The 26,257-nt window shown below is 43.7% G+C and overlaps 1 protein-coding gene across 1 annotated transcript; it reads right to left on the bottom strand.

Moving 5' to 3' along the window:
- Positions 1 to 674: 674 nt before the first annotated feature.
- Positions 675 to 19,470, bottom strand: LOC119165796 (uncharacterized). The gene is made up of 4 exons (XM_075871659.1): positions 19,421 to 19,470; positions 16,216 to 16,540; positions 5,518 to 5,571; positions 675 to 3,662 (listed from the first exon to the last, which is right to left on the bottom strand). Exons 2-4 carry the CDS (start codon positions 16,411 to 16,413, stop codon positions 3,576 to 3,578), a joined length of 339 nt encoding a protein of 112 aa, XP_075727774.1. The 5' UTR covers positions 16,414 to 16,540; positions 19,421 to 19,470; the 3' UTR covers positions 675 to 3,575.
- Positions 19,471 to 26,257: the final 6,787 nt, after the last annotated feature.

The raw sequence follows: 26,257 nt of genomic DNA, 5'->3' as shown, positions 1-26,257 counted from the left end.
GAAATTGACAAATTAACAATCTTTTACATTACTTCAAGACTTTTTTCCCTCGTCTGCATCCAACAAACACGTCTTTTACTTGAAGATAAAAACTTGTTCGCTTTACAAGGATATTTGTCAAAATACTGTAATCGCACATCAAGTACTCATGGCGAAACAGCCATCTTTATTTCATCTACTTTGCGTTATAAACACAGATGAGACCTTCATATTACCGTCAGTAAGAGCGAACTTGTTTGAATAGAACTAGACTAGTCTTCACCCGTTTGTAAACTTACCGTTAGAACCATCTAAAGTTAGCCTTTGTCATCAATTTCAGAGATTCTTTCAAGTATAAACGCTTTTCTTGAGACGTTACCTTGTGAATGTAGGAATATCGTTATTGTGGGTGGTGTAAAAATTGATTCACTTGATGATACTCTCATTCGCATGGAGTATTAAAATTGTTACCAGGGTTTTTGATACGAGTTCGTAATCACACTTCCAACCAGATGTATTTCTGGGCGCAGTAGCATACTCATTGATCTTGTTCTTTTTAACTTTTTTTTCGCCTGAACACTGTTATTAAGATAACTATTACTGATCCTTAACCTGTTTACTTTTCATATGAAGGCTTCATGCATAACCGAGTTATAAGATTTTATAATTATAAAAAAAGAAGAGAAAGAAGCACGCACAGATGCCAACATAGCTTTTATTATCTTTCGTCTTGCATTTCCAAGTGCATTCATGATAGCGTCATGGTAGTTAGATGCAAGAAAATCTGTTAAGCTCCCCACTATTTCTGGATAACAATCAGTCTATTCGCACGTATGCGCAAAAAAAAAACTTTTGCAACAAAGTGAAACGAGTCTTTCCATTAAGAAACTGAAAAATCATTACTGTCTATATATTTTATATTAATAATAGACTGCTAAACGCAGATGGAAACTTATTACTAGAAACAAATCATGCCTGACGGCAACAACTTTAAAGAACAATGGCTAATAAAGAACTCCTTCTCAAACTTGAGCATGTTCGAATTGAATATCACTGAGCATCAAATGGCTGACTATGTCTTAGATCAGCCACATGACATGGCGAATGATTTCAACTCATTGTACTGCAATAAAGCATCTATTCAACCTCCATAGCTGAATAAATCTCAGGTCCACTCTTCACGATTATTTTACTTCTCCCCAATAGATCACAATGAAATTGTGAGCATTATTCGTAATCTTGTAACCTGTGCTGGACTCGATGGAGTTCACGTATTCAACGTGGAGTTAGTTGCGAACCATATTGCCATCGATCTATCCCGCGTTATCAATTTAATTTCAAGGCAGGGTTTCTCATAGCAGCTGAAACTGGCCAAAATAACACTTGTGTTCATAAAAGGCGAGGGAACTTCTATATCTAACTATCGCCCTATTGCTAACTTATCAAATTTTATTGAAATAATAGGGAAATGCGTAGAGAAATGCATCACTAATCACTTGTCTAAATTTTTTATTCAAACTCCTAATCACTTTGGTTTCCAACCTGCATTCTTAACCAATCTCACATCGTTATCTTTCACTGATAAGAATAAAAAGCTAATAATTCTGGTAAACTAACTAGAGCAATATTGATTTACGTGACTAAAACTTTTGATTCAATTAACCAAAGAATCCTAGAAACCCAACTCATGTCTTTTTAAATTGTTAGACTTGTCCTAACACACATTAAAAGTTACCGCTTTAACAAACAGCAGGCTGTTCATATTCGCACTACATTTTCAGATTTTGTACTATTATTGAAGGTGTCTCTAAAAGGTGCTTTATGGCCTGCTTTTAATTTTAATTTATATGAATCACTCTTTTCTTTGAGTTACTCACTGTGAACATTTCCTTTATGCCGATGACACTACAATACTAGCCACTAATAAATCAATTGACTATTCAGCGCTAAAATTACAGAATGATTCAAATAAACTTCTAACCTGGTGTCACATTGACACACTGAGTATTAGTCACACGAGAACTAATTATTCAATAATCTACTGTACTAAAAACGTTCTTCGCTTCCGAATTTCTAATGAACTAAATGACATACTCATTGAAGAATGCGTGAACGTATTTTTTCAACTACTCTGGATTATTACTTGGTTCACAATCCTAAAAAGTTTTGGAGGTACTTGGCTTATTCAAAGTCAAAAATATATATAGTGTATTAGTCAGTGGGGCAGTTTGTCGTTAACTAGTAAGAATGGCTGAAGCATTTAACAACCACTGTGTCAGTGTTTTTTCCACCAAACGTAAATGTCCTGTTGAAGACCCTCAAGTAAATGAACTACGTAGAAGTGATGTCATCGTTTCTAAAGAAAGAGTTGCAGTGCTCTCGCTTTATCTAGATATCAGGAAAAGTTCTGGGCCCGATAAAATACTGAATGCCTTTCTAAAACGCTACTGGGAATGAGTGTCTTCTTTTTAATTGAAATATTTAGAGCACCTCAAGAAATGGGCCCCTTACCGGGTTATTGGTTGATAGGTTGGGTGGTTTATATTGTTAACGCCAGAGATAAACTAAGAGTAAATAATTAACGTCATAGCTCTATAACATCTACTACGTGCAAACGACTGGAACATGTCCTTAGCGAATATTTGGTTTGATACGCTGAAGATCTTTTCTATTCTAAACAAGATGGTTTTCACGAACGCTTATCAACAGTAACACAGCTCTCTGAGACAATCAGTATTTCACAAATGCTATAAACCAAAACCGAAAGTAATGTACAACAACCTCGGAAGAAAGCAGCGCTTTGAGATAGTTAATAGTGCACTTCAAGTTGTAAAAGACTATGTCTACTAAAGGCAGGTAATAACCGCGGAGCCAAACCACGAATTTGAAGTAACTAGAAGAATAAAAATGGAGTGGAGAATAAATAAATAAAACCTCCTTCGACTTGCATGAACATACGTAGCGGGCATACCCGCTGCAAAGGATGGAGGTTGAGCGGCAGCTTCAGCGTAAGTCAGATGGGTGGGTGCTGGAACGACTTGAGGCAGTCTGGCGACCACTTGGGCGTAACTCAGGGGCGCAGAAGCCGTAGGTTGTTGAGAGTGGTAAGCAGAAATGACCTCCGCTATTTCCTGCTCAATCGCTCAACGGATGGGCTCTCAGCGCGAGCGGCGCTCTTGTTGGGAAGCCGCACTTGAAGGTACTCAAGAGTTCGACCCATGTAAGAGTTCGAAGGCTTTGCTACGATTGTTACAACTCTTTGTGACGCAAAACTCGCAAAATAACTAGGACATATCAAATACTAGGTTATGCGACACAAATAATTAATATGCCCAATGGCTGACGCCAGAGAGCTGAAGGCGCACAGAGTTATAAATATTCCAGCCTATAGAGATAAATAGGTTTATAACAGATATTCCATATTTATGTTTTGTGCCCTTGATATGACTCGGTATTCGATTTTCGCTATCCCATAAGCGATGCATATAATGCATGCGAGTGGAAAATGCAGGCCATATATATTTTAACACGAAGGCAATATTTGTCGGCTTCATAATCATGAATGAATTTTTTGTCCGGACCATCCTCTCCAATATTCAGAAGCATCGAAACTTGGAAACTTCTCGTTTTTGCAGTTTTATGACCGGCGGAATCCGGACGAGGGCAACACACTTCTCCATTTTCTGCAGAGAGAGAAAAAAAATGGCTCAGTTGTGCATCTTCAGATTGCATTTTCGCACAACATTTGCGGAATGCGATGATCCCACTTCTTATCATGAGTGGAATAGTTCCTCGCATCTTCACGAGACAGCCGACAATAAGGGTTAAAAGTGACGTCAGTCTACGCATTATGGTGGTTGCGTCAATGGAGCTTTCGTTTCGCTACTTTAATCATTTGACAATATGGTAATCCTACACGACCAAAAGAAACTTATTTTAAGGACTTGGTTAATACATCTTTGCGTGTTTGATTCTGCACTTCAATTGATTAAGTAGAAGTGGTAGAAGACGCATTTTCAAAAACCGTAGGCTTTTTTTACAGCAAATAAAACTGTGCCAACCTGCCAACAGACATTTTATGTATGTGCATCACCTTCGAAAATATAAACGTACAAATGTACACTCATTCACATTATCAGTAGCTGTTCACTGCCAAGTATGCATGTCACATGACGAGTGAGAACTAACAGAAAATAATGCCAACGAAAATGTGCTTCATGTTATGTCCCGTAAATATGATATGAATTACAAATCCTTCAAGATATATCCCCTGTACCTTTCATGAGATTGTTATAAGTTCTCATTATTATTTCGTCTAGCAAAGAGGAACAATCCTTTAATTTGCCCCTTTTGCTGTATGAATTATGAAATTTGTTTCTGTTCACCATACCACGAAAAAGCACGTTAATGTTCATTAACGTAGTGAGATTGTACAATTGAGTGTTTTTAAACTCTTGGCCCACAATTGACTGCTACTATCTAATATTAGCAACTAGATATTCCTGAAATGATACTTCGCTAGGTGCTTGCACTGTGCTGTAGTTTTTTTTGCTTTTTATTTCGCGTCGTAGGTACATATTATTATTCGATTTTCGGAATAGCCCTACTTGTGGAGATAGTGGGCTCACGGAACACACAAATATTTTTGGTTATCTCCAAAAGCAAGCTAGAAGGCACACATTACCGTCAGACGAGATCAATATTGTTAACATTTGTTGTCAAGTGAAGGTATTATTTAGGAATAACTTTCAAGGAACGATAGCAGCAGTTCATACTAGACGCCTTGATAGAAAAACGTGAGCTTTTACATCAATAGGGAGGTTGTCAAAAGCAGAAATATTAGTGTTTCCAAGACAGAATATTTTATTTCTGGCTTTTCTCCTGCGTCATGACAGTTCAACTATATAAATTACGCCACTCAAAATTTTCACGGCGCTTCTTTTGGTTCGTTCTTCACACGCAGAAAAGATTCCAACACCAGAGGCCACTAGGGATATTTTAGTCAAATACGATGTTTCTAAATCATCCAACACCCTAACCTAATCGTGTTTTATTCCATAAAGTATTCTGCAAAAGGTACTTTAAATTATCTGTAATGCAACATATCTAGCCAGTCATGTCAGTTATGGCCAGTCATGGGAAATATCACTAAAAAATGCGCACTTTCTGAATTGATGCACATTACCAACGAGCCTTTCAGACTTACGGGTGGTCGATTAATCGATATTATTGCGGTACTAGATAACTGTAAAAATATTGTATTTAAAGTCAAAACTGCGTGTGTTATTCCACTGGTGTACTGTTTGTCCCAAAATAGTTAACCAAGAAAAACAATTCGTGCATCAGTCAGCCTTATGATTATGCTACCGAAACCGGGCTATACATTGCGCATTTATTGTATCCAATCATGACCACTTGTTCGCTGTGAATGAGTAATAGAATGCAACTGTTACATCAAAATATTCCATTTATTATCAGGGTCTAAATTATGCTGTTATCTAGTGCATAATATGCGACAGAATGCATACTGGGACTTACACCATGGTGACATTTTGCAGTGAACAGCAGGAAGTATCTTATAGCAGAAACTATCTGTAGAGGGAAGAAAAATGGAGTCATATTAGTACTCCCGACCACCTAATTTGAAATCGTGTACAAGAAAATCTGAATGCAGTTGCATTTCGAAAGTTATATAGAGTTTGAGAAAAAATATGAGAGATCAAGCAGTGACCTGAGCAAAATCATCTTGCTGGTTCTACTGATTGATACAGTGACATCCAGAAAAAGAACTTTGTCGTGCGAGTATGTGTGCATGAAGGTTATCGGAGGAGCATTTGAAATCAAAACTGAATTTTGAAAGCTCATGCTGACCATCCCTTGCTTGAACCATATGTCATCAAAGAAAACGTCAGCGAAGTATCAGTTTGGATGGTGAGTTTTCAGTGAAAACATATGTGAAAACATTTGCGTAATAAAGGGCCTCCTTAGTAGCTATGGCAGTTCTAGTGACCGGTGGGTGGTAGTCAGAGTTGAATCTAAAGTTAATATGTTTTAGGATGAGCGTCAATACCACATCTAAACCGCTTTCATCACATTCACTCGTCGATTTCTCTCCTCCATAGGCGGCGACCTTGCTGCCGAACAATTCCGTGTGGGGAATGTTCGTTTTCAGATATGAAACATTCATGGTGACTGAATACCTTCTTGGTGTTACCTCAACGTTTGGGACTTTGCAGAAGAAGTGGCTAGTGTCTTAAGTTTATTACGGAAATATTTCTGGGATGGGCTTAACGCAATAATCAGCAAAACTAAGTACTTTTTTTTCACTGGAGGTGCCATTTCTGGAAGCATAGGTAAGCCAGGTTATTATTTTCAATGGTAGGTACATAATTGAAGGAGCCTTGAAAGATGTTGCCTGGTCACATCATATTATGCATATCATGCGTAACCTTACCCATTTTGCATACTTAACGTCAGAAGGCACTGAATTGTCTTTGATGCTTCTCTGGAAGGCTTCTTTATCACAAGTGAGTCCTTTGTAGAAATTTTACTTGCCAATTGAAGAAGCCCTATACAATGTAGTCAGTCATGTAGAGTACAACTACAGCGCCATCTACACCAGCCGGTTTTCACAATGATGCTCTGGCTGTCACATAAACTGTGCAAAGCTTCCCGTTCCTCTGTAGGCTGATGGCAGTGAGTTGGGTAGTGTTTTAGGGGCGAAGCTTCTTATAGCGGCACCCGTTCATCCCTCGTAGTCCTAGTCATAGTCCTAGTCGTAGTGTGTAACGAGTCTTACGTTTTGACCTGCTAGGTGTTGCCGCTGGGAGATTTCTCCTGTGCGTTTTTGAACAATAAAAAATTCGTAAAGTGCGCGTTAACTTAAAGCCGAATTCTCCTGTCTCTCATTTCCCATTAGCAGCCATTGGCATGTACATTGAGCACTATCTGACAAGAAAGCATTGCTACGTTATACTCACTGGGCGTAACCTATTTGGTTTTAGAAAGGTTTAGCGAGCGTTGAGCCACTGTGCCATGAATACAGTGATCTAGTATATACCATAAAGTTGAGGTGGTTAAAGGTGGGAAGTAGACAAGAAGTGCAAACCATAAGAAAGTGTGCGTGTGCCACCTCTCGTTTAGTCCTTGGAATGTCGGTTGGATGGCGGTGCATGAAAAGATCCGAGATGGTGTACTTAGAGTGTTTAATATATGAACGAACTAACATAAACAGATGCATAGACGGACTCACGGATTACTGCACCGACGGATAGACGCATGGACGGACGCAGGGGCGGATGCATGGGCGAACGCAGGTACGGATGCATGGATGGACGTGCGAACGCACGAACAGACGCACGCATGGATGGGCGATTGGACGCACGGACGGTCACACAGACGGACGCATGGACGGACGGAAGCAAGAACGAATGGACGGACGGATGCTTCGCCTCATTCTCCGTCATTCACTCTATGGATATGCTGACATTTTTTCAGATTGTGTCACTATATCCCCTTGTACCGCTGAAATTTACATGTGCAAATATTTGTATCGTGCTTCACTCAGAGTTCATAATTTATGTATGGTTGGTTTATTGTTTTTCTGCTTCGGACATGAAAATATTCATTTAGGGGCAATATTCTCGATAAGTTGTCCAGGTCCTAATAAAGCTAGAACTCGGGATCTTCTCCCCAGCGGGACATAAAGTTAGACTATTCGGTACCTGATTTATTTGTGCATGTGTGACAGGTCTGCTTGACAGGTCAACCACAATGATGACATTGGTGCTACTGTAACGAGATTAGCGGGAAGTTTCAGTTTGATCTATATATATTGTGGAAGCATGACTGGCGGGACATATAGTTTCCAGCCACGCATCTTTACGCTTCGATTTCTTGGGAATATCCTTTGAATTTTCCATCACTCGCTTCATTGCTCTGTGTTTTGTCTGCTGTTTTATTTCCAGATGCGTGAATTTTGACATAAGTAGCTCTGCCTGTTCTTCTGTTTCAATATATATATATTATGAAATCTTGGTTTGGAAGACCTTTACTAGACCCGAGGAACCGGCTGCCGGCAGCTGAGATGAACGAACCAAGACTATGATGATACGTGACAACAATGAGGATGCATGAGCAACACATGATAATGATGATAATGTACAGATGAAGAGGATTGGTATACTAAATGCCCACACTGATTCCCCCCACGTGAAAGCGGCCAGCCTGGCCGTGGCAAGTCAAGGGGACAAAAAACGTCGCATGAAGGGCTTCATACGGTAGACATGGACGACCTCAGTAGTTCGATAACGGTGATCTGCTGGGGCCACAAGTGGCATCACGCCACTTGTGGCCCAGAACAGTGTACGGCCCTATAAATCGTGGCTGAAACTTGTCGCACAAACCAGGTGTGCGAATAGGCGTCAAAAGGAGCACTTCGTCTCCAGGTTCTAAGGATACAGCACGATGCGATTCATCATAAACCAGCTTTCTGTCTTGCTGTCGGGCTTCAGTGTTTATACGAGCACGTTGGCGGCACTCTGCGAGCCGCAAAACTTATTCCTCTGAAGGGGATAGAGATGAATCCGCATGGCAGGTAAAGAAGGAGACGTCCAGGAAAGAAGTAGGGGAGCGTCCATAAACTAGGTAAAATAATGAGTAGCCGGTTGTCCGCCAAATAGTCGTATTGTAGGCGAAAGTGACGAATGGTAGAACTACATCCCAGTTCTTGTGGTCTGGTTAAATGTAGGTGGCGATCATGTCAGCAAGAGTGCGGTGGAATCGCTCAGTGAGGCCATTAGTTTGGGGATGGTAACTAGAGGCAGTCTTTTGAGTTGTGCCAGAGGCGCGAAGAAGTTTGTTCACTAGTTGTGAAAGGAAGGCCCTTCCACGGTCGCTGAGCAATACACGTGGAGCACCATGACGCAGTATAATGGCTCGCAAGATGAAGTCAGCAATTTCAGAAGCTGAACTGGTAGTGACAGGTGCCGTCTCGGCGTAGCGCGTCAAATGGTCAACGGCTGTTACTATCCATCGGTTTCCAGCAGCATTGACTGGAAGGGGGCCATAACGATCGATGCCTACAACTTCGAATGGTGTGGCTGGGCATGGAAAAGGCTGTAGTGTACCGGCTGGAGCAGATGTGGGTAGTTTTCTACATTGGCAGGTAGTGCAGGACCCAACGTACCGAGCTACGCTAGTGGTAATACCTGGCCAATAAAACCGACTTCGAAGGCGATCGTAGGTTTTATGGTAACCAAGGTGACCAGCCGTCGGATGGTCATGAAGTGCTCTGAGGACTTCGGACCGAAGCGATCGGGGTAGAACGGGAACCCAGCGCTGACTGTCAGGATGGTAAATTTTGCGGTACAGCACCGAGTTGTCCAGCTTAAACTGCGAGAGTTGGCAACGGAGCCTCGCAATAGGTGGACGGGAACTGCCAGTGAGGTAGCCTCTAATACGTCGACAGTATGGGTCAGCCAGCTGTCGAGAAGAAAAATCGCGCGGGTCGCCCGAAGGCAGCTGGTCTATAGAGGCTAGAGAGGAAACCACCGTAGACGTGGACTCCGAGGGTGCGTTGTGCAAAGTGATTGCGGAAACGCTGAGCGGAGGGGCTGGTAGTGGGCAGCAAGAAAGAGCATCGGCGTCGCTATGCTTCCTGCCACACTTGCATACGATGGTAAAATACTCTTGTAGGCGTAGAATCCAGCGGCCAAGGCGTCCCGACAAGTTCTTGAGTGTCGAAAGCCAACATAAAGCGTGGTGGTCGCTCACAATGGTGAAATGGCGGCCGTGAAGATAGGGACGAAATTTCTGCACTGACCAAACGATGGCGAGGCACTCCTTCTCGGTGATCGTGTAGTTCCTCTCGGCTGCGGTGAGGACGCGGCTGGCGTACGCAACGACTCGCTCTCGCGAAGAGTTGTCGCGCTGGAGGAGGACAGCTCCTAAGCCGTGGCCGCTAGCGTCTGTATGGAGGAAGGTCGGTGCACCATCGTGAAAATGAGAAAGTACAGGATCGGTCGTGAGGGCACTCTTCAACCTGTCGAAAGGCGATTCACATTCCTGAGATCACTGAAAGGGCGTACCAGAAGCAAGTAGCTTATGGAGTGGTGCGGCTATGGAGGCAAAGTTTTGTATGAAACGCCGAAAGTAAGAGGCGAGACCAAGGAAACTTCGCAAATCTTTCGGCTTGTCAGGGCGAGGGAAGCGAAGCACCGCAGCAGTTTTCTCAGGGTCTGGACGAATTCCGTGCTTGCTCACAACATGACCGAGGACCTTGATGGATCTGCCGGCGAAATGGCAGTTTTTGGTGTTAATTTGAAGAACAGTGGCCGCAAGGCAAGTCAGGACCTCGTCCTAGCGTTGCAGATGTTGAGGAAACGTCGATGAAAAGACAACAATGTCATCGAGGTAACATAGGCAAGTCTTCCATTTCAGCCCACGCAGCACGATGTCAATCAAGCGCTCAAAAGTTGCGGGCGCATTGCATAGATCCAACGGCATAACATTGAATTCGTATAGGCCGTCTGGGGTTGCAAACGCAGTTTTTTTTCTTTGTCGTCTTCGTGCATGGGAATTCGCCAATAGCCGGAACGCAAGTCGAGGCTTGAAAAGAATTCAGCACCTTGTAAGGAATCGAGGGCGTCGTCGATACGTGGCATGGGGTATAGGTCCTTCCTAGTGATCTTATTGAGTGCTCGGTAATCGACGCAAAATCGTACGGAACCGTCTTTTTTACGCACCAGAACCACTGGAGACGACCAAGGACTGGTTGAGGGTCGGATTATCTCCCGTTGCAGCATGTCGTCTACGTTTTCCTCAATGATTTTTCGTTCGGCTAGGGAGACGCGGTATAGACGACGATGCACAATGGATGTTTCGTCGGTCTGAATACGATGTGCTGTAGCAGGTTTCTGACCCAGGCCGGATGAATGAACGTCAAAAGAGTTTGCATGCTTTTGCAACAATTCAAGCAGCTGCTACTTCTGCGAGTCTGTCAAGTCTTTGTTGATGGCTGCTGTAAAGGCCAAGGAAGCAGCATGATCTCCAGGATGGCCTTTAGGAGAGGCAGGGATAAGAGGCACGACGCACACAGGCTCCAGATCGGCAACGCAGGCGACAGTAGTGCCCCGAGGCAGTAAAATTTTATCTGGTGTGGTGTTCGTAGCAGCGAGGACAGCTGCTTCATTGTTAAAGCGAGCCACACCTGATGCGAGAGCTATGCCTTTATTAAGGCAACAGGGCGATGGAGTGACCAAAATGTCACCAGAGTCAACGTCGTTGGACAAAACAGTGAATAATTGATGTTCATTTGGAGGTAACTCGATGTCTACAGCAGCGATGAGTCGAAGTGGCCTGTAGGTTTCGTCACTAAGCAAGTGGTCTGTGTCAGTGAGTTGGACGACACGTTGTGCACAACAAATAGCCGCGGAAGCAGATGAAAGAAAGTCCCAGCCTAAAATGAGTTCGTGGGAGCACGGGGATAGCACAGCGAATTGTATATGATGAAGAATGTCGTCGATTAGCACACGGGCAGTACAGAGAGCGGATGGGCGAATCATTGTTCCCTGGACTGTAACCAGTGTTGGTTCATCATAAGGCGTCATGACTTTTCGAAGACGGGTACACAAATCAGCACGAATAATAGAAAACCCAGCCCCAGTGTCCACCAAAGCATCAACGTGCACTCCCTCAACTGAGACTGCAATCATATTGTAAGGGCGCGCTGGAGGAATTGGAGTACTGTGTTGGAGTGCAGTTTGTCCTCCAAAAACTGCATCGCTTAGTTTTCCGGATGCCGATCAGAAGCGAGGGAAGCAGGCTGAAGAAGAGAAGAGGAGCGACGGTAGGGCGATGGTGAACGGCGTCTGGTTGATCGATGACTAACTACTGCGCAGTTCACCGGATGCTGGCGGAGATGGAGACGACGCGGCAGTGACGAATAACGACGGCCCTGGTACAAGGCTCCTGCGGTATAGTCTCGTTCGCGTATGTCGTACCCTCGGCGCTCATATTTCTGGCGCTTGCGGCAAAAGCGTGAAATGTGACCACGATAGCCGCAATAATAGCACGTAGGGCGGGTCGATCGATAAGGATGGTAGTAGCTTGTGTTAGATGCACCGGGAGAGAGAGCAGTGAGAGGGACAGATGATGGCTCAGGCGGTGGTGATGAAAAGCTCGTGGGAAAGCTTCTAGGAGGTGCGGCAGCAACCGACGCGTACGTTGGTGGCAGCGACGTCGAGCTAACAGTGCCTGATGGTGCGGCGACGGCATGCGAGAACGATGGGAGAGTACGAGCGACAGTGGGCAGCAGGTCGGCCATGTGGGTCATGGACGTGAGCTCCTCCCTGATGACATTCCGCAATGACGTTGATTAATACTGAATGGCACACACTGAAGGTAGTGTGAATCCCATTGATTCTAATTCTTCACGTATAATCACCCTTATTGTGTCTCGCAGGTTTGGATCTGCCCTAATACGGGCCGCGTCACTGTCCGGTTGTAGGCGCATAGACTCGAGTTCTTCGACGCGCTGACAGGTTGTCGCAACATCAGCAACAGTAGCCGGATTCTGGATTGCAAGAGCATTGAATGCGACGGGTGCAATCCCCTTAAGAAGCTGGCGTACCTTGTCTGACTCTGTCATTGGGGTTTCAACCCGGCGGCAAAGTGAAAGGACATCCTCGATGTAGGATGTATACGACTCCCCAATGTGCTGTTTCCGAGCCGCGAGAGCTTTCTTTGCGAGAGCCGACCGAGCAGTCGGTGTGCCAAAGACATGGCGAAGCTGATCTTTGAAGGCTGAACAGTCGGGCACGTCGATGAAGTGGTTGAGGAACCACGTCTTCGCGACACCCGTGAGGTAGCATGACACGTAAGCGAGATTGTAGGTGTTATCCCACCGGTTAGCAGCGCCGACACGTTCGAAATCGTCCAGCCATTCCTCCACATCTTCCCCGCGCATACCAGCGAAGGGATGGGGCTCACGCTGGAGGCTGTTAATGACGTGAAAAGGCGCAGCACGCGGTGGTGGAGTGGGAACGGTTGCAGCACCGACCTTTTCTTGGTGCGGCATATTTCAGGACACCTGGCCCAAGTGGCGACCTGAACATAGCTCCAGGGGATAGAGTGGTCGAGAGGATGACGAGGGATCTAACAGCATGCTCCACCACATATAAAGTCTTGGTTTGGAAGACCTTTACTAGGCCCGAAGAACCGGCTGCCGACAGCTGAGATGAACGAACCAAGACGATGATGATACGTGACAACGATAAGGATGCATCAGCAACACTTGATAATGATGATAATGTACAGATGAAGGGGATTGGTATACTAAATGCCCACAATATCTATACTTGTGTGTGTGTGTGTGTGTGTGTGTGTGTGTGTGTGTGTGTGTAATGCGTCTGTGTGTGCACGCTGTCATGCCGTCAACAAAAAAGGTCTTGCCGCAGAGATTGAAAAATACAGGTAGCTTGGTCCCTTTTTAATAAAACGCGCAAGCGAGTTTTTTTATCTTCGTTCTTTCTATTGTACCTCACAGCTCATGAATAACTGTATCATCGTTTTTATGCCGCAAGTACGTGACATTTGCCTCCCTCCGAATGAGACATCGTCCCGACGCGCAGCATAGGCGCTCGACCTGGCGTATGGATTGGTCTCCACCACACGGCAACTGGGTGCTAACTAACTAGATATGGACAAATACGCTTCCATCCACACGACGTGCACGACGTGCACGACTTTGGGTAAATGTTTTCGACGCTTAGAAATATGGTCACTGTCGAAAACAACCATGTATAGTTCACGTCGTTGGCGCGTCAGGTGACTGTATGGGTGAAAGCATCGTCTTGGCAGTATAACAGGCAGTCCACGTCAACGTATGGTAATCCAGACCCATACCTTGTCGCCTGCTGTGTAGCTGAACAAATTGTGCCGGGAGTCGTACCGTTGTGCATCTTGATATTGCTGATGACAGATGCGCTCTTGCGTGAGCTGCTTACTCGGCACGCTGAGTAAGTGTTTCGGCGTCTGTATGAACGTCGTCACACTCATGCACCAACATATCATCCAACGTTTCTGTGGCTTCGCGACCATAGATCGAACGGTGTCATTGCCGTAGTTTCTTTACGAGTGGTATAGTAAGCAAAGGTCACGTACGGTAATAGGTAGTTGTTGAATGAGGGCCCGAAACGTTTGGGGCCCCGAAAAAATAGCGTCAAGGTCACTGCACATGCGCAACACCCAAACCGCGTTTTGGTTTTGAGTTGGCTACGCTATTTCTCGAATTTAGCGGGAGCCCAAAAGCTTGCCTCAAATGTTTCACGTCAAACAAGTGTTACGGTACCATCTCACTTGACATGAGCAAAAATTGGGTGATTATCCAAAGCGCCGAAAATCCTATTCGAAAACTCTTCGCTCCTGCTTGACCCAAAGCATCCATACGAAAAGACCTTTTCTCTTTTCGAAAACTCTCTAATATCTGAATCCAGTTTTTATGTTCGGGTCGACGTGTATGTAGAGCATGTCTGTGAGGGTCTCAATGAGTCGTCCGTCAGTGAACGTTTCTGTGGTTGACACGCAGTTGATCTCCGGTGAGCTGTACCGCTGAGTCTGAGAACCATCTCTGAAAGTCATGCAGTGAAAGCAGTTCCTGTATCTGTGATAACTGCAGTTATAGCGCTATGCTGAAGAACCATGCTTTCTATTAAAAACTGGGCGACTTCTACTGCAGTGCCACGCTGCATACTTTTAGTCTCCGTCCTACGGAAGAGGTAACTGGTGGCAAAATAATCCATCTGTTTCATGTGCTGGAAGCTTGGACTGGGCCCATGAGATTCAATCGAATCTGGGCGAACGGCCTTTCTGGTGCTTTGACAGGATGTAGGAGACCGGCTGGTTTGCCGAGAGGCATTTTGCGTCTTTTTCAGTCGGTGCAAGTTTGCACGTGATGTTTAAAAGCAGCAAGAAGATATGGCCCGTAGTAGTGGCATTGCAGTCTGCACAGTATTCGTGTGTAGCCTAGACGACCAGAAATGGCTTCATCATGGCACGTTTCTACAATTTCTTTCGAAAGAATGCAGCAACGACGAACAAGTGCACGTACTGCCGATTGGAGAGAAGTGTTTTTTATAGAGAACATCATTCAGCAAGCAAAAATAATGCAGTCCTCTAGCAAACCATCGCGGCGTGTCTTGACGTCGTCCTACGAAATAATCAATAAGTGGTTAAAGTTAAGGCTCACTGGTGATCTGATGCAATAGTGGCCATGTTGAGAACCCCCAAAAATGCAGTGCCGGTATTGCTGTCATCAACAGCGACGTGCTTGCGGTGGTAAAGCGTACTTTTCAGGGTCTCGGCGACAGGAAACATTGCCCCGGGAGGTCGAACAGATGTTATTTTCCCCGGCGCGGCCTAGGCGAACTGCTTATGGTGACGTCCTCGTAGCTCTCAAGATTCAGAGAAATGTGATGCTCAAGTGATGAAGATCGCTAGCCAAGCGGAGGATACGCTTGGCCCTTCGACAGTTGATAAGCGTCCTAAGCATGACGGTCTTCAATGTGGAAAGAAGCGGGACGAGAAATGTTTTCGAACCCAGAATCACCATGATGGCAATAGCGGGCAATATGACCTGGTTCCCCTCAACGGGAGCAACTGGGTCGATGGTTGGCCGTGCGCCGAAAAGTCCATCGGGTGAACATGTGGTCGTCTCCCAGAACCGCGTTGAGACTAAGACGAGACAACGGGTTGTGGCAGAAAGGGCATTGCCTCAAATGATGGTGGGGGACGTCAGGGCACAAAGTGAATGCCCTGACGAAGGACAGTCTGCGCCCACCACTTAGCCAATGAAACCTCGCTTTTCGTTCACTCGTTTACTTTATTTGAGCGCCTATATTACTGCCGAATCAAAGAAGACTTTATTATATATATATATATATATATATATATATATATATTTATATATATTTATATATATATATATATATATATACTTCCCTGTGTTGTCATTAGGATCATGAAAGACATGCTTAAATGCTTAACCAAAACCCAGCTGTATTTGATTGTACCTGATGTTTAGGCACGCAAACTCTAACGTTACCAAACTTATGCAACACATACCTGCTTCTTAGCCAATGTCACTTGTATCTCCAAGGCACACATACAGTGATAGTGCTCGTGGTAGGCGTACTCCGCCAGGTAACTCTAACTTTACCAAACTTACGCAACACATACCTGCTTTTTAGCCAATGTCACATGTATCTCCAAGGCACACATACAGTGATAGTGCTCGCGGTAGGCGTACTCCGCTCGGGCGCGGAGTCTTGGCTTATCTGGATGCTTGAGGTTGGTCCAACCGCCCGACTGCTCGCTTTGCGCACAAAAGCTTGCCAGCATTCCAAGCAGCAGAACACAAGAATGCGCTCCAGGCATGTCCTTCTCTAGAGGTCCTCCAGTTGTCGCAGAATGAATATTCGAGAATGCCTTTTACTTTTCCCACCCATGCACAAATGTAGAAGCCCATGCAGGATATATTGGTGAAGAATTGTTTCTCCGAACGCTGCATGTAAAAAAAAATATTGTTATTTTCGAGATATGTCCTCCACTTGCATTTTTTCATTTGCATTTGAATTTGTTCTGTCCTATTGCACTTGTCACAGTTTTTAAGTTCATGTGTAGACACGCCCTTCCAAGTTTTATAAAGTATGGCTTTTAGATTCAAACCGAAATAGTATATATACACTGAATCATAAATACACAAAAAGAATTTTCTCCGCATTGTTTGCTTCCAATGTTCATAATAAAATACAGAGTTACAGTATTTGATACACTTTAATTTCCCGTAACAAATAAGCAAAACATTCAATTTGTCAGATACAATAATTATGCTGCGGGATCTCGTAAAATCCCATTTTCTCGGGATTCAAAACAGTAAAAAAAGAACGTTCCGCCCTATTGGAAACTTCTGTTTTTATTCTTCTCGCCTAACATATTATATTTCGCAAAAAATGGGCTGGTTTTCAGGACATGGTGATTCGCGAAGCTAAACTTATTCTGTAAAATCGGACATAATTGATGTGAATACTTGAACACACTTTTCTACATTTACTGCATATTCAGCTGCTCGTCTTGCACGTTATACTTATCATTTATGTAAAAGTCTCCTGGGGTCAAACGTCTGCTTAGTATTTCTCTCAATTATGTATAACCATATATACAGCCTCAATGATGTCGCCATTACTGTTCACTATTATCATCATCAGGCTTTACAAGACTCTACAAGCACACAATTAGTTGAATTTTTAGTGAACTACGTGCAAGTTTGGCCTGACAGTTTTGCACAGTCTTTTTAGTTATGGAATCAAAACAATAGCCATGTCACAATGTTTTCGCATCGTAGGCCAGGTCGAGTAAACATCATTGTTTGTCTGAAAATTTATGCTCAGACAAGACAACGGCGAAATTTCGCGAAAAGTCTTCTGCTAGATTACTTTTTAGAAGAATACCGATGTACAGCCCGCAGTAGTGTATCCAGAAATTTTTTTTCGGGGTTAATGGAAGGGTTCAACTGAGTTTTATTGGTACTCGTGTGCACGTTTGTGTGTGTACGTGTGTGTAAACATGTGAAGTGAAAATTTACGAGGTTGAGGGGCAGTTCCAAGCTACGCCACAGGTTGTATACAATTATAAATTGAAAAAAGGACATCTAAACATGTATTATAAGCATTGGCTCATGAAATCGCTTGAGATACCTATGTGACAATCAATTTGCCTGCTAACAATAATGTTGGCTTTCGTGTAAGCACACAACTCCAAATCTTGCCGATAATATTTGTGTGAATGATGGTCGAAACAAAGATCCGCATTTACGTCCTGAAGTTATGAACATACTTCCAGAGAAGGTGTCTGGTTAATGACAAGATAGTCCACACGAAACACGAATTTCATTAATGTTCCAAAAGAACCCTAAAAAAGCGGTGTTTCTGTTTGTAATGTGTATCTGGCCCTATAAGGGCTATATCTATTCGACTCGGATGTTAATTTTACTAAAAAGGAAGTGTATTCTAGCATTGCTAAGTTGTGGTGAGGCAATCACCCTCTGGGCTTAAAAAAGCCCGGCTTGGAATTGCCACGCATTCTTGGATATCTATTTTCATGCCTAAATATACGCGAATATGCACTTTCTAATAAAAAAAGCATTGTTAAGCAGCGGTGGTGACATGGTTAAAACGTAAAAGCAAAACAAAAAAGACACATTGGGGAGCTATTGAAAGGACATATAATTGATCCGCACACAGCTTCTGAATATGGGGAAGGTAATGTATCCAGAACTGTTTTTCCATGTGTTGGAATATTGTTATGCGAACAACAGAGTAGTTACACTGGATGCAGTTTGCAAGATACATTTGAAATAACAATTGTAGCTTTGAGCACATAAGCTTTCAGACCGCTGCGCCAACGCTCCTTTATTGTATTCTTTGCAGTCCTGCTGAGAGTAACTCGTATTGTGCAAGACACACCCTGCATGTAGCAGTGTGATAGCGTCACACTCTGCGCAGGATGCTCCGTTTAACGTATACTCTGAGAAACACTGCACGCGTTTCACGGTGGGCCTATTCTCCTTCCTACGTTTATTCTATTCAGCCGGAATATATGATCCAACGATTCATCTCCCCAGCGTGCACATTATAACACACATGAATTGGCAATGTATGTCTATATTACGAACATATACTGCGCTTAAAAAACCAGGCCGTTCTTTATTTCGTGCACTGAAGTACACAAAACGCATGTACTTCAATGGTGTGTGCATGATGGTGGACTCATGTACTTCAATGGTGTGTGCATGATGGTGGACTGGATTGATGTGCATCTAATTTTCAGCAGTGCGATACTGATGTGATATTGCTAAGCAAATACATGCGGCAGCATTCGAGTACCATGCCAGCGTTCTGAGATAACCTGCAAGCAGCCTCAGTCATTAAATATACCTTCATATCTTTTCTTTGGTTTTATAGGTTCTCGGCTCTGGATCCGTGGTATTGTTCTCGAATTAACCACTCTGGCACATATACTCTTACGCCCATACTTGCCACGCACACCTACATAAGACGTAACACTTCATCAATCACTCGTAACTTGTCACGTTTTATAGTAATTGGAAGCCCTTCATTTAACTCATTTATTTAGTGACGAACTCCATAATTTTATAACACAATTCCTGTAATTGGTTACAGCTGCAGCGGTGGTCTTGTCATTCATACATTTAGTATGTGCGTACCTACATGGGATAACTTTATAGGTCAAAGTAATAATTTGGTAGGCTTCACTATGCATGATCAAGGGATATTGCACTAAAGACGACATGCAGAAGAGAAGAGTCAAAGGAGGACAACCCGCTATTTCGAATGTCTTTTCTAGAAGCGGCATGTGTACTTACACAGGTGGTCAACGAGCATGCGCTCTGTCGAAGAGCACTGGGAAAATAACCTCATGTTTTCTAGGAAGCTACAGACAAAGAGAGCGTGTTGACACACGTCCATTGTTTTTATCATTGTCATTGTTCGATTGTTTCTTGGGCGTATTGGTCTGAGCTGCGGCCCTACGGCAGACAAACCTCTTCAGTAAAGATGTCATGAGCAGACCTGGCAACGTGTGATGATATTACCGCGCTTTCTTCGTATTTATATATGACTCCAAGTTATCAGGATTTGATAAACTACAGAGGACTTTAATTCAGCATGATTAACCCTTTGTTTATTGTAGGCATGTGGAACATTGCCGTTGCGTGGTTCATTCATTTTGCGACTCTCACATGTGTGACATGACTGATGGGTCTCTGTGAAGAGAAGCACCAAAAAGCAAGGATTTTCAAGAAATATTGCATCTTATCGATTTATCCTTGAATATTGTAGATAGATTGCCCTCATTGAGGCAAGGCTAAGACCAAGTGAAGCTCGTCATCTTATAGCTAGCTCCAGCTCAGCTAAGTGGTTGCTAGGTTTGGCTGAAGGGGAACATAAGCTTGAAGAGAAGGAAAGTTGGCGCATACGAAGTGTCAATAGGCCAAAGTTTTCGACAAGAGGACTTGTGTTCTTCAAGTCACTTTTGAGTTTTTACCAAGGCAAGTCCACTAATTGAAACGGCGGCCAATGACACACCATTTTAACCAATTTCAAAGAGAAATCTTTAGTGGCCTGGTCAAGCGAGCTTCATCGAGTGCTGAAGCCTGTCTTTGATGTCATACCACAGAACATGCTGCCACCGCCGCTGCTTCAACCGCTTCTAGAATGACTACCACTTCCTCGTCAACCATCTCTATCTGTCTAAGCACGTGACTGGTCAATCTTCCTGCTTTCACTTTCACGTGAAGCCAGTGTGAGCTGAACCGTTGTGCCATGTTCGAGCATTAGTAGAAAGAAGTTGGCAGGCTGGTTCATCTCTGACGAAGTTGTCTGCCCGGAACCCAGCTTAGGAAACGGGAAGCTACGTTGGGCCATCCTAATATTTCCGTAGCGCTACCTATTGAAGAGAGGAAGCGTGAGTACCAGTGTGCGAATGGTATGCTGAAACGAAGGAAGAACATGAATTCCGTGAGCTAAACCTCGAGAAAGGGATGCACAGATGACAGCGACGTGCTTCAGGGACGGCTATGGACTCTTCGTGTTCGACTTCGGAAAGTCATAAAACCACGGCACAATGTGCTTGCAGTATACGGAACACTCTGCTAGGCTTATTGTTCGTTTGACAACCTGTAATTCGGCTACGATGATGGACATGCATAACAAAGTCTAACAAGCTTTCTCTTGCATAACTGGGCCTAGCTGAGGTAGGCTGCAGCCCCTTTTTAATTTAGTTTTGCTAAGTTATGCTAGAATTAGCTAAGTGTTGCTAAGTATTCTCGGATCATGTGAGGTATTGCAAACATAACCTGAGTTTTGCTGTTTATCAACTTCCTTCATGCCCAAGACGTTCTTTCGGCACCTCGATCACCTCTTTCAAATTGTAACAGAATTTCTTCCGTATATGATGCCACCACTTGTATATTTGTATATAAAATCAATATGGCTGGTGGGCTGATGATCCTTATTGCAAACCCCAGCGCCACTAAGGTACCAGCGTTCAGTGTCATGCCATATTATGGGTCTAGTTTTGTGCCAAATACTGGGACGCTGGAGCAACTGTTACTGGAAGGCGCTGTGTACTCAGCGCAAAACAGCTTTACAGCGTTAACACCCGAGTGCTACTTCGCCATAAACAAATTATTTGTAGAAGAAGTGGTATGGAGCGCATTGACGCAACGAAAAGAAAAAAAAACGTCCTCCTGCAGGATTTGAACACGCCAGCTTCGAATCCCCAACCAAGTACTCTAACCACTACACCATGCCAGATAATTCTATTTGCTTTAAAATGGATATTTCTCAAACGCACATCCCGTCTGGTTTCATGTTTACAAGTCGCACAGTAAAGATAAACGTGATCTTCTTTTCTAAATGAAAATTGCGTCTTTATTCGACACTAACGAACAGCTGCCGGTCACCGAATACCATACGCATTTCGGCAAGAGCACAAAGTTTTTCTGGAAGTTGCATGTAAACTTAAAAAACTATCAAATGAACCACAGATTGCCGGTTGCTATTGATTTTTTTTCTTTCATAGCCATTCCTTCCTTTTGCTACTCGTCAACATGAAGACAGGTCTTATCATACATTTTGGGAACAAATGCGCGTACACGGTTCAATAATGGACAGTGTTTTCGCGCAGCGACGACATGGCAGTAAGCAGTGGGCGTGACAGGCACAGATCAGCAATTATATCAATATCTATGACTGAACAAAACACCCAAGAAACTACTAATACAATCTGCTGGAAAAGTGTGCCAGTGTGTTGGTTCACTAACGAGTACCAAATTACTAAAGAAAAATCACGCCTGTGAATCACGAAAAATCACGCCAGTAAGGGAAGTACCGTCTAGTACGGCCGGCAGCTTCCGGTGAGAGCCTGCTTTGAAGAAAGCGCGACGCATCGATTGCCACCGTTTGTTGTACGGGTTGCGCACACAATAATAAATGGTTGATTTAGGTTTACCAATATCTAAGCTCAGAGTAATTTTTAAACTTGAGAAATGTACACTTAAAACAAGAAGCGCCGATAACGCGTAGATCAGCGCGTCTGGCACATTAGGCTATAATGCTCGCTGGGAGAGGGTACTGATAAGACCGCTCTCGATTCATGCAGTTGAGTTGCGATGTTTGAAGTTTCTGCATTTAGGCTTCGGAACATTTCTATTACTTAACTGTACCTCAAGTAAGTAGAAAGACAAGCATTGCAAGAGATGCATTTCTAGTGTGGCGATATTGAACGACGGCTGTTTTTCTGGCCACTGCTGGCAGTACAGAGGGCGTGCTGTGTACAGATTTATAGTTATATCAATACCTCCAACTAAAACAGCACTCAAGGAAATACTAATGCAATTCATTGAAAGAGTATACTGGTGTGGCAGTTCACTAAGGCGTACCAATAACCAACCGGAGGTTGCGTGTTCTTACATATGAGTCAGAGAAGCACCGGCTAGTACGGCCAGCAGCTTTTGGTGGCAGCTTGCTTTGTTGAAAGCGCGACGCATCGATCGCCATCGCTTGTTCCTTTGCGACTTGGTGAAATGTGGTGGTAGCAGTGGTCTTTGTGACAGCTTACTAGAATAGTCACCCTTGCAGCTCAGGTGGAGAGTGCTTGTTGTAGTCTCTGATCAAGCGGTCTGTGCAGCTGGTCTTGTTTTGTAGTCTATTTAGGGAGCTGTCAGGAGCAACCTGGGAGGTCTAAATCTCTTCAGCTTCGAAGAATGCGATTTTAGAAAAGCGACGTTTCAATCGGGCAATTTTTACGTATTGGGCTTCATTGCGCGTAAGTAGTTATGGCCAACCTGTTGAAAAAAGGGAAATGATGGGCATAATGGAAACCACCATCCACTATATTAGTGAAATATTGTAGTGAATGGATACTGAAAAGCGGAAACTGGATAGTGCATACTGCATATACTCGATATCAAATATTGAATACTGGCTAACGGATGTTGGTGGACAGTATATATATATATATATATATATATATATATATATATATATATATATATATATATATATATATATATATATATGACTAATCAGCTTGGTGGATGAGCTGCAGGCAGTAAATGCACATAAGGGAAGTTAGGCACTAAAAATAAATGGTTGTCTTGCGTTGTCAAGACAAACAAGCAATATAGTAATTGTTTGCAACAAGCGACAAATAACCTCGCTCAGTGGATAACTTTATTCTCTTTTCTACATTTCTTGCTGTTGTGTTTACTTGTTTGACTGCACCAACATTTTCTGCAGAAATTTTTCGTAGATAACAATCACCTCTTTAGTATGGTAATCCTTTGGTGGTTCTGTTTAAATGACTACAAAGGAATTATTTCTTCAAGCAACCTTAAATACATTATAAAAGTATCATTAAAAAGTAAAACTGCTTTTGTAGGCAATGAACACTGATGCGAATAACGTACACTGCTTCTTTGGCGTAACGGGATACTTAAAGTGAATGCTTGTTGTAGGTAAGGCACGTTGTTGGGTCAGTTGGTTCACAGATACCCTAGACACGTTTATTCTGGGTGGAGACAATACGTTAAAAGAAAGAAATGAACACACACACTAAGCGGACTGTGTTTGTGTTTCCTGTATAATGCATGTGTTCTTGAGCCTTAACGTGTTTTCTACGTATAGTTTAAACTTGTCTTAAAATAGAGTACAATTGGACTACAAATCACTATAATGAGTTTGCTGTTTGCCAGCTGTTATTTATTTTTTTTTGCAAGCGGCCAGTAACCGAATAGTGTCGAATTCCGTGCCGGCATAGCTGCCTTCGCAAGAAGTCAGCAGCGTTAGCTTTATGACAGTTCTTGAAATAAATCTTGTTAAAACCAAAATCGCGTTACTTTTGTAGGGAAAAAGCGTTCCCTTCACAAAATAAACACTTTACCCGCTAGCACAAACAGCTAAAAAGAAATAACAAAGCCAGAGCCTAAACTTAAATACATTGCAGCGGCAAATCATACCCTTGGAGCACAATGCCGGAAGCCGGCCAGCGGAGCTACGCAGCCGGCAAGATCGCGATACCGAGCCCACTCCCATTTCCACTCCGCCTTACCCCGTAGGCTGGAAGCCCATCTTCAACATTTTGTTATCGCCGTTCAGGTGTGGCTTTTGAACAATTTACCGTTACTTCCGAAATACAAACGTAAAGTGCACAGGAGTGTTTGTTATTGCGTGTCCAAGTGGCACAAAATAAACATTAAGCACGTATCAGCCAATGCGACTTACCGCAGTGCATAAATTTCCATTCCTCACAATTTTGTAAATTGCTTATACGAAGGGCGGTGATGGTGGTTAAATATGTGGGTAAGAAGAGCATCTTTCCTGGAATAACTGTTGGCAAAACAAGCTGGTTTTTTGAAGAAATTGAAGGGGATACAACGCCCCTGAACGAGGAGGAAAATCTCGTCCGTAGTTTGCCTGTGTGGCAGCGAGAGGCAACAACAACAACAACAACAACAACAACAACAACAAAAAAAAAACTACATATCTAACGTCCACCAACATTATAGTCGTGTGGATGGAAGGAAGCACTCCCTCCTCCTTGAAGAATAAACCTGCGTTCGCCTGACAATAATCCATAACATGCACAAAGTATAGTACTCACAGCCACCTACGTTTCTAAAAAAGATGCTCGTGGCGTACATTTGCGGTTTCCGTCGGTCTTCCAGTGACGTGGCGAGATGGTGTTGGCTGACAATCGCTTTTGCCAGCATTCGTTGATCCTGAAGTACCTTGGTGAGATCCCCATGTGCAAGAACTATCACGCCGATTCTTTACGCCAAAGGGGGCGTTGCGAGAAACTATCTTAGCACTGGTCATCGACAATGTGTGGAAGCATTTGAAGATGGTGCATTCCAAGACTAACCACGGTTTTCGGCAACGCAAGAATCGTACTTGAGAAACTGGCGGCTGCTTCTCACTCAGTTTGAGCACACCAAACGTCATAACCAACCAAGTTGTGCCTCAGTCAATGACCGCATCACAAGACAAAACAATGGCACGCTAAAAATCAGCCGCTTAAAACAAACACAATCGCTGCGCCAAGACCACGTTGTAGCAGCTTGGTGTCATGCCAGGAAAGAAAAACATGGGTAGACGACAGTGGTGATGCTAGAGGTCACAGCCTCAAGGCCTGCAAAAATTTCACTTCAGATACTGTCGGTCGTGACGTCATTGCCGCCATCATTGTTTTTTATTGTAGCTTTGATAGCATGGTGAGCATGGGGCGCCATATTTTTCTTCCCCCCCCCCCGATTCTCTCGCTGCTTTCCAGTAGGCGCGATAGTGGGCCAGTAACCTATGACTATATTGACTAATTCGCTGGCACGCTGCACCACCTTTTCCACCATGTCATCTAACGTACGTCAGCCTCCCGCCACTGTGAATTGATTGATTTGTGGGGTTTAACGTCCCAAATCCGCCATATGATTATGAGAGACGCCGTTGTGGACGACTCCGGAAACTTTGACCACCTGGGGTTCTTTAACGTGCACACAAATCTGAGAACACGGGCCTACAACATTTCCGCCTCCATCGGAAATGCAGCCGCCACAGCCGGGATTTGATCCCGTGACCTGCGGGTCAGCAGCCGAGTACATTAGCCACTAAACCACCATGGCGCGGCACCCACCACTGTACATTATGTTCATAAATGTTTCCAATATATCCAGTATATTTTCCTATATATCCACCATTTTTTCTAGTACCTAGTATGTTTGTTTTTCGCTATAAACAACTTATGTGGCAGCTTATGTGGCAGCTTATGTGGCAGGTCAATCTTGAGGCGTCTGGTGCAATGCCAACCAGGCCAGATGACTGGAGATTCTGAAATTGGGGACATACCCTGGCTTTACAACGAACAGAACAGACTCACGTGAGAGCGGAAATTGTACCTAGATCACCCGAGAATAGATATCCCCATGATTCAGGACTATATTTGGCCATCAAGGCCGTATTTATTCACCAGAAATCTATTACACAAATTCATGCTTTGTCTCCACCGTAAGAAAGACTTTTCACTCATTTAAGACAGACAGTGGGATTCGGCTTGCGTGTGGAATTTGTTGAATGCAATAAGCCGGGCACGGAGCTGGTAGCACGGAGCATATAAATTGGGAAACGCATATATATACACCGTATCC

This window comes from Rhipicephalus microplus, chromosome 8, assembly GCF_043290135.1.
Source record: "Rhipicephalus microplus isolate Deutch F79 chromosome 8, USDA_Rmic, whole genome shotgun sequence".
Taxonomy (NCBI): domain Eukaryota; kingdom Metazoa; phylum Arthropoda; class Arachnida; order Ixodida; family Ixodidae; genus Rhipicephalus; species Rhipicephalus microplus.
Note: the sequence above shows the minus strand (reverse complement) of the source record. Positions and strands in the feature narration are given on the sequence as shown.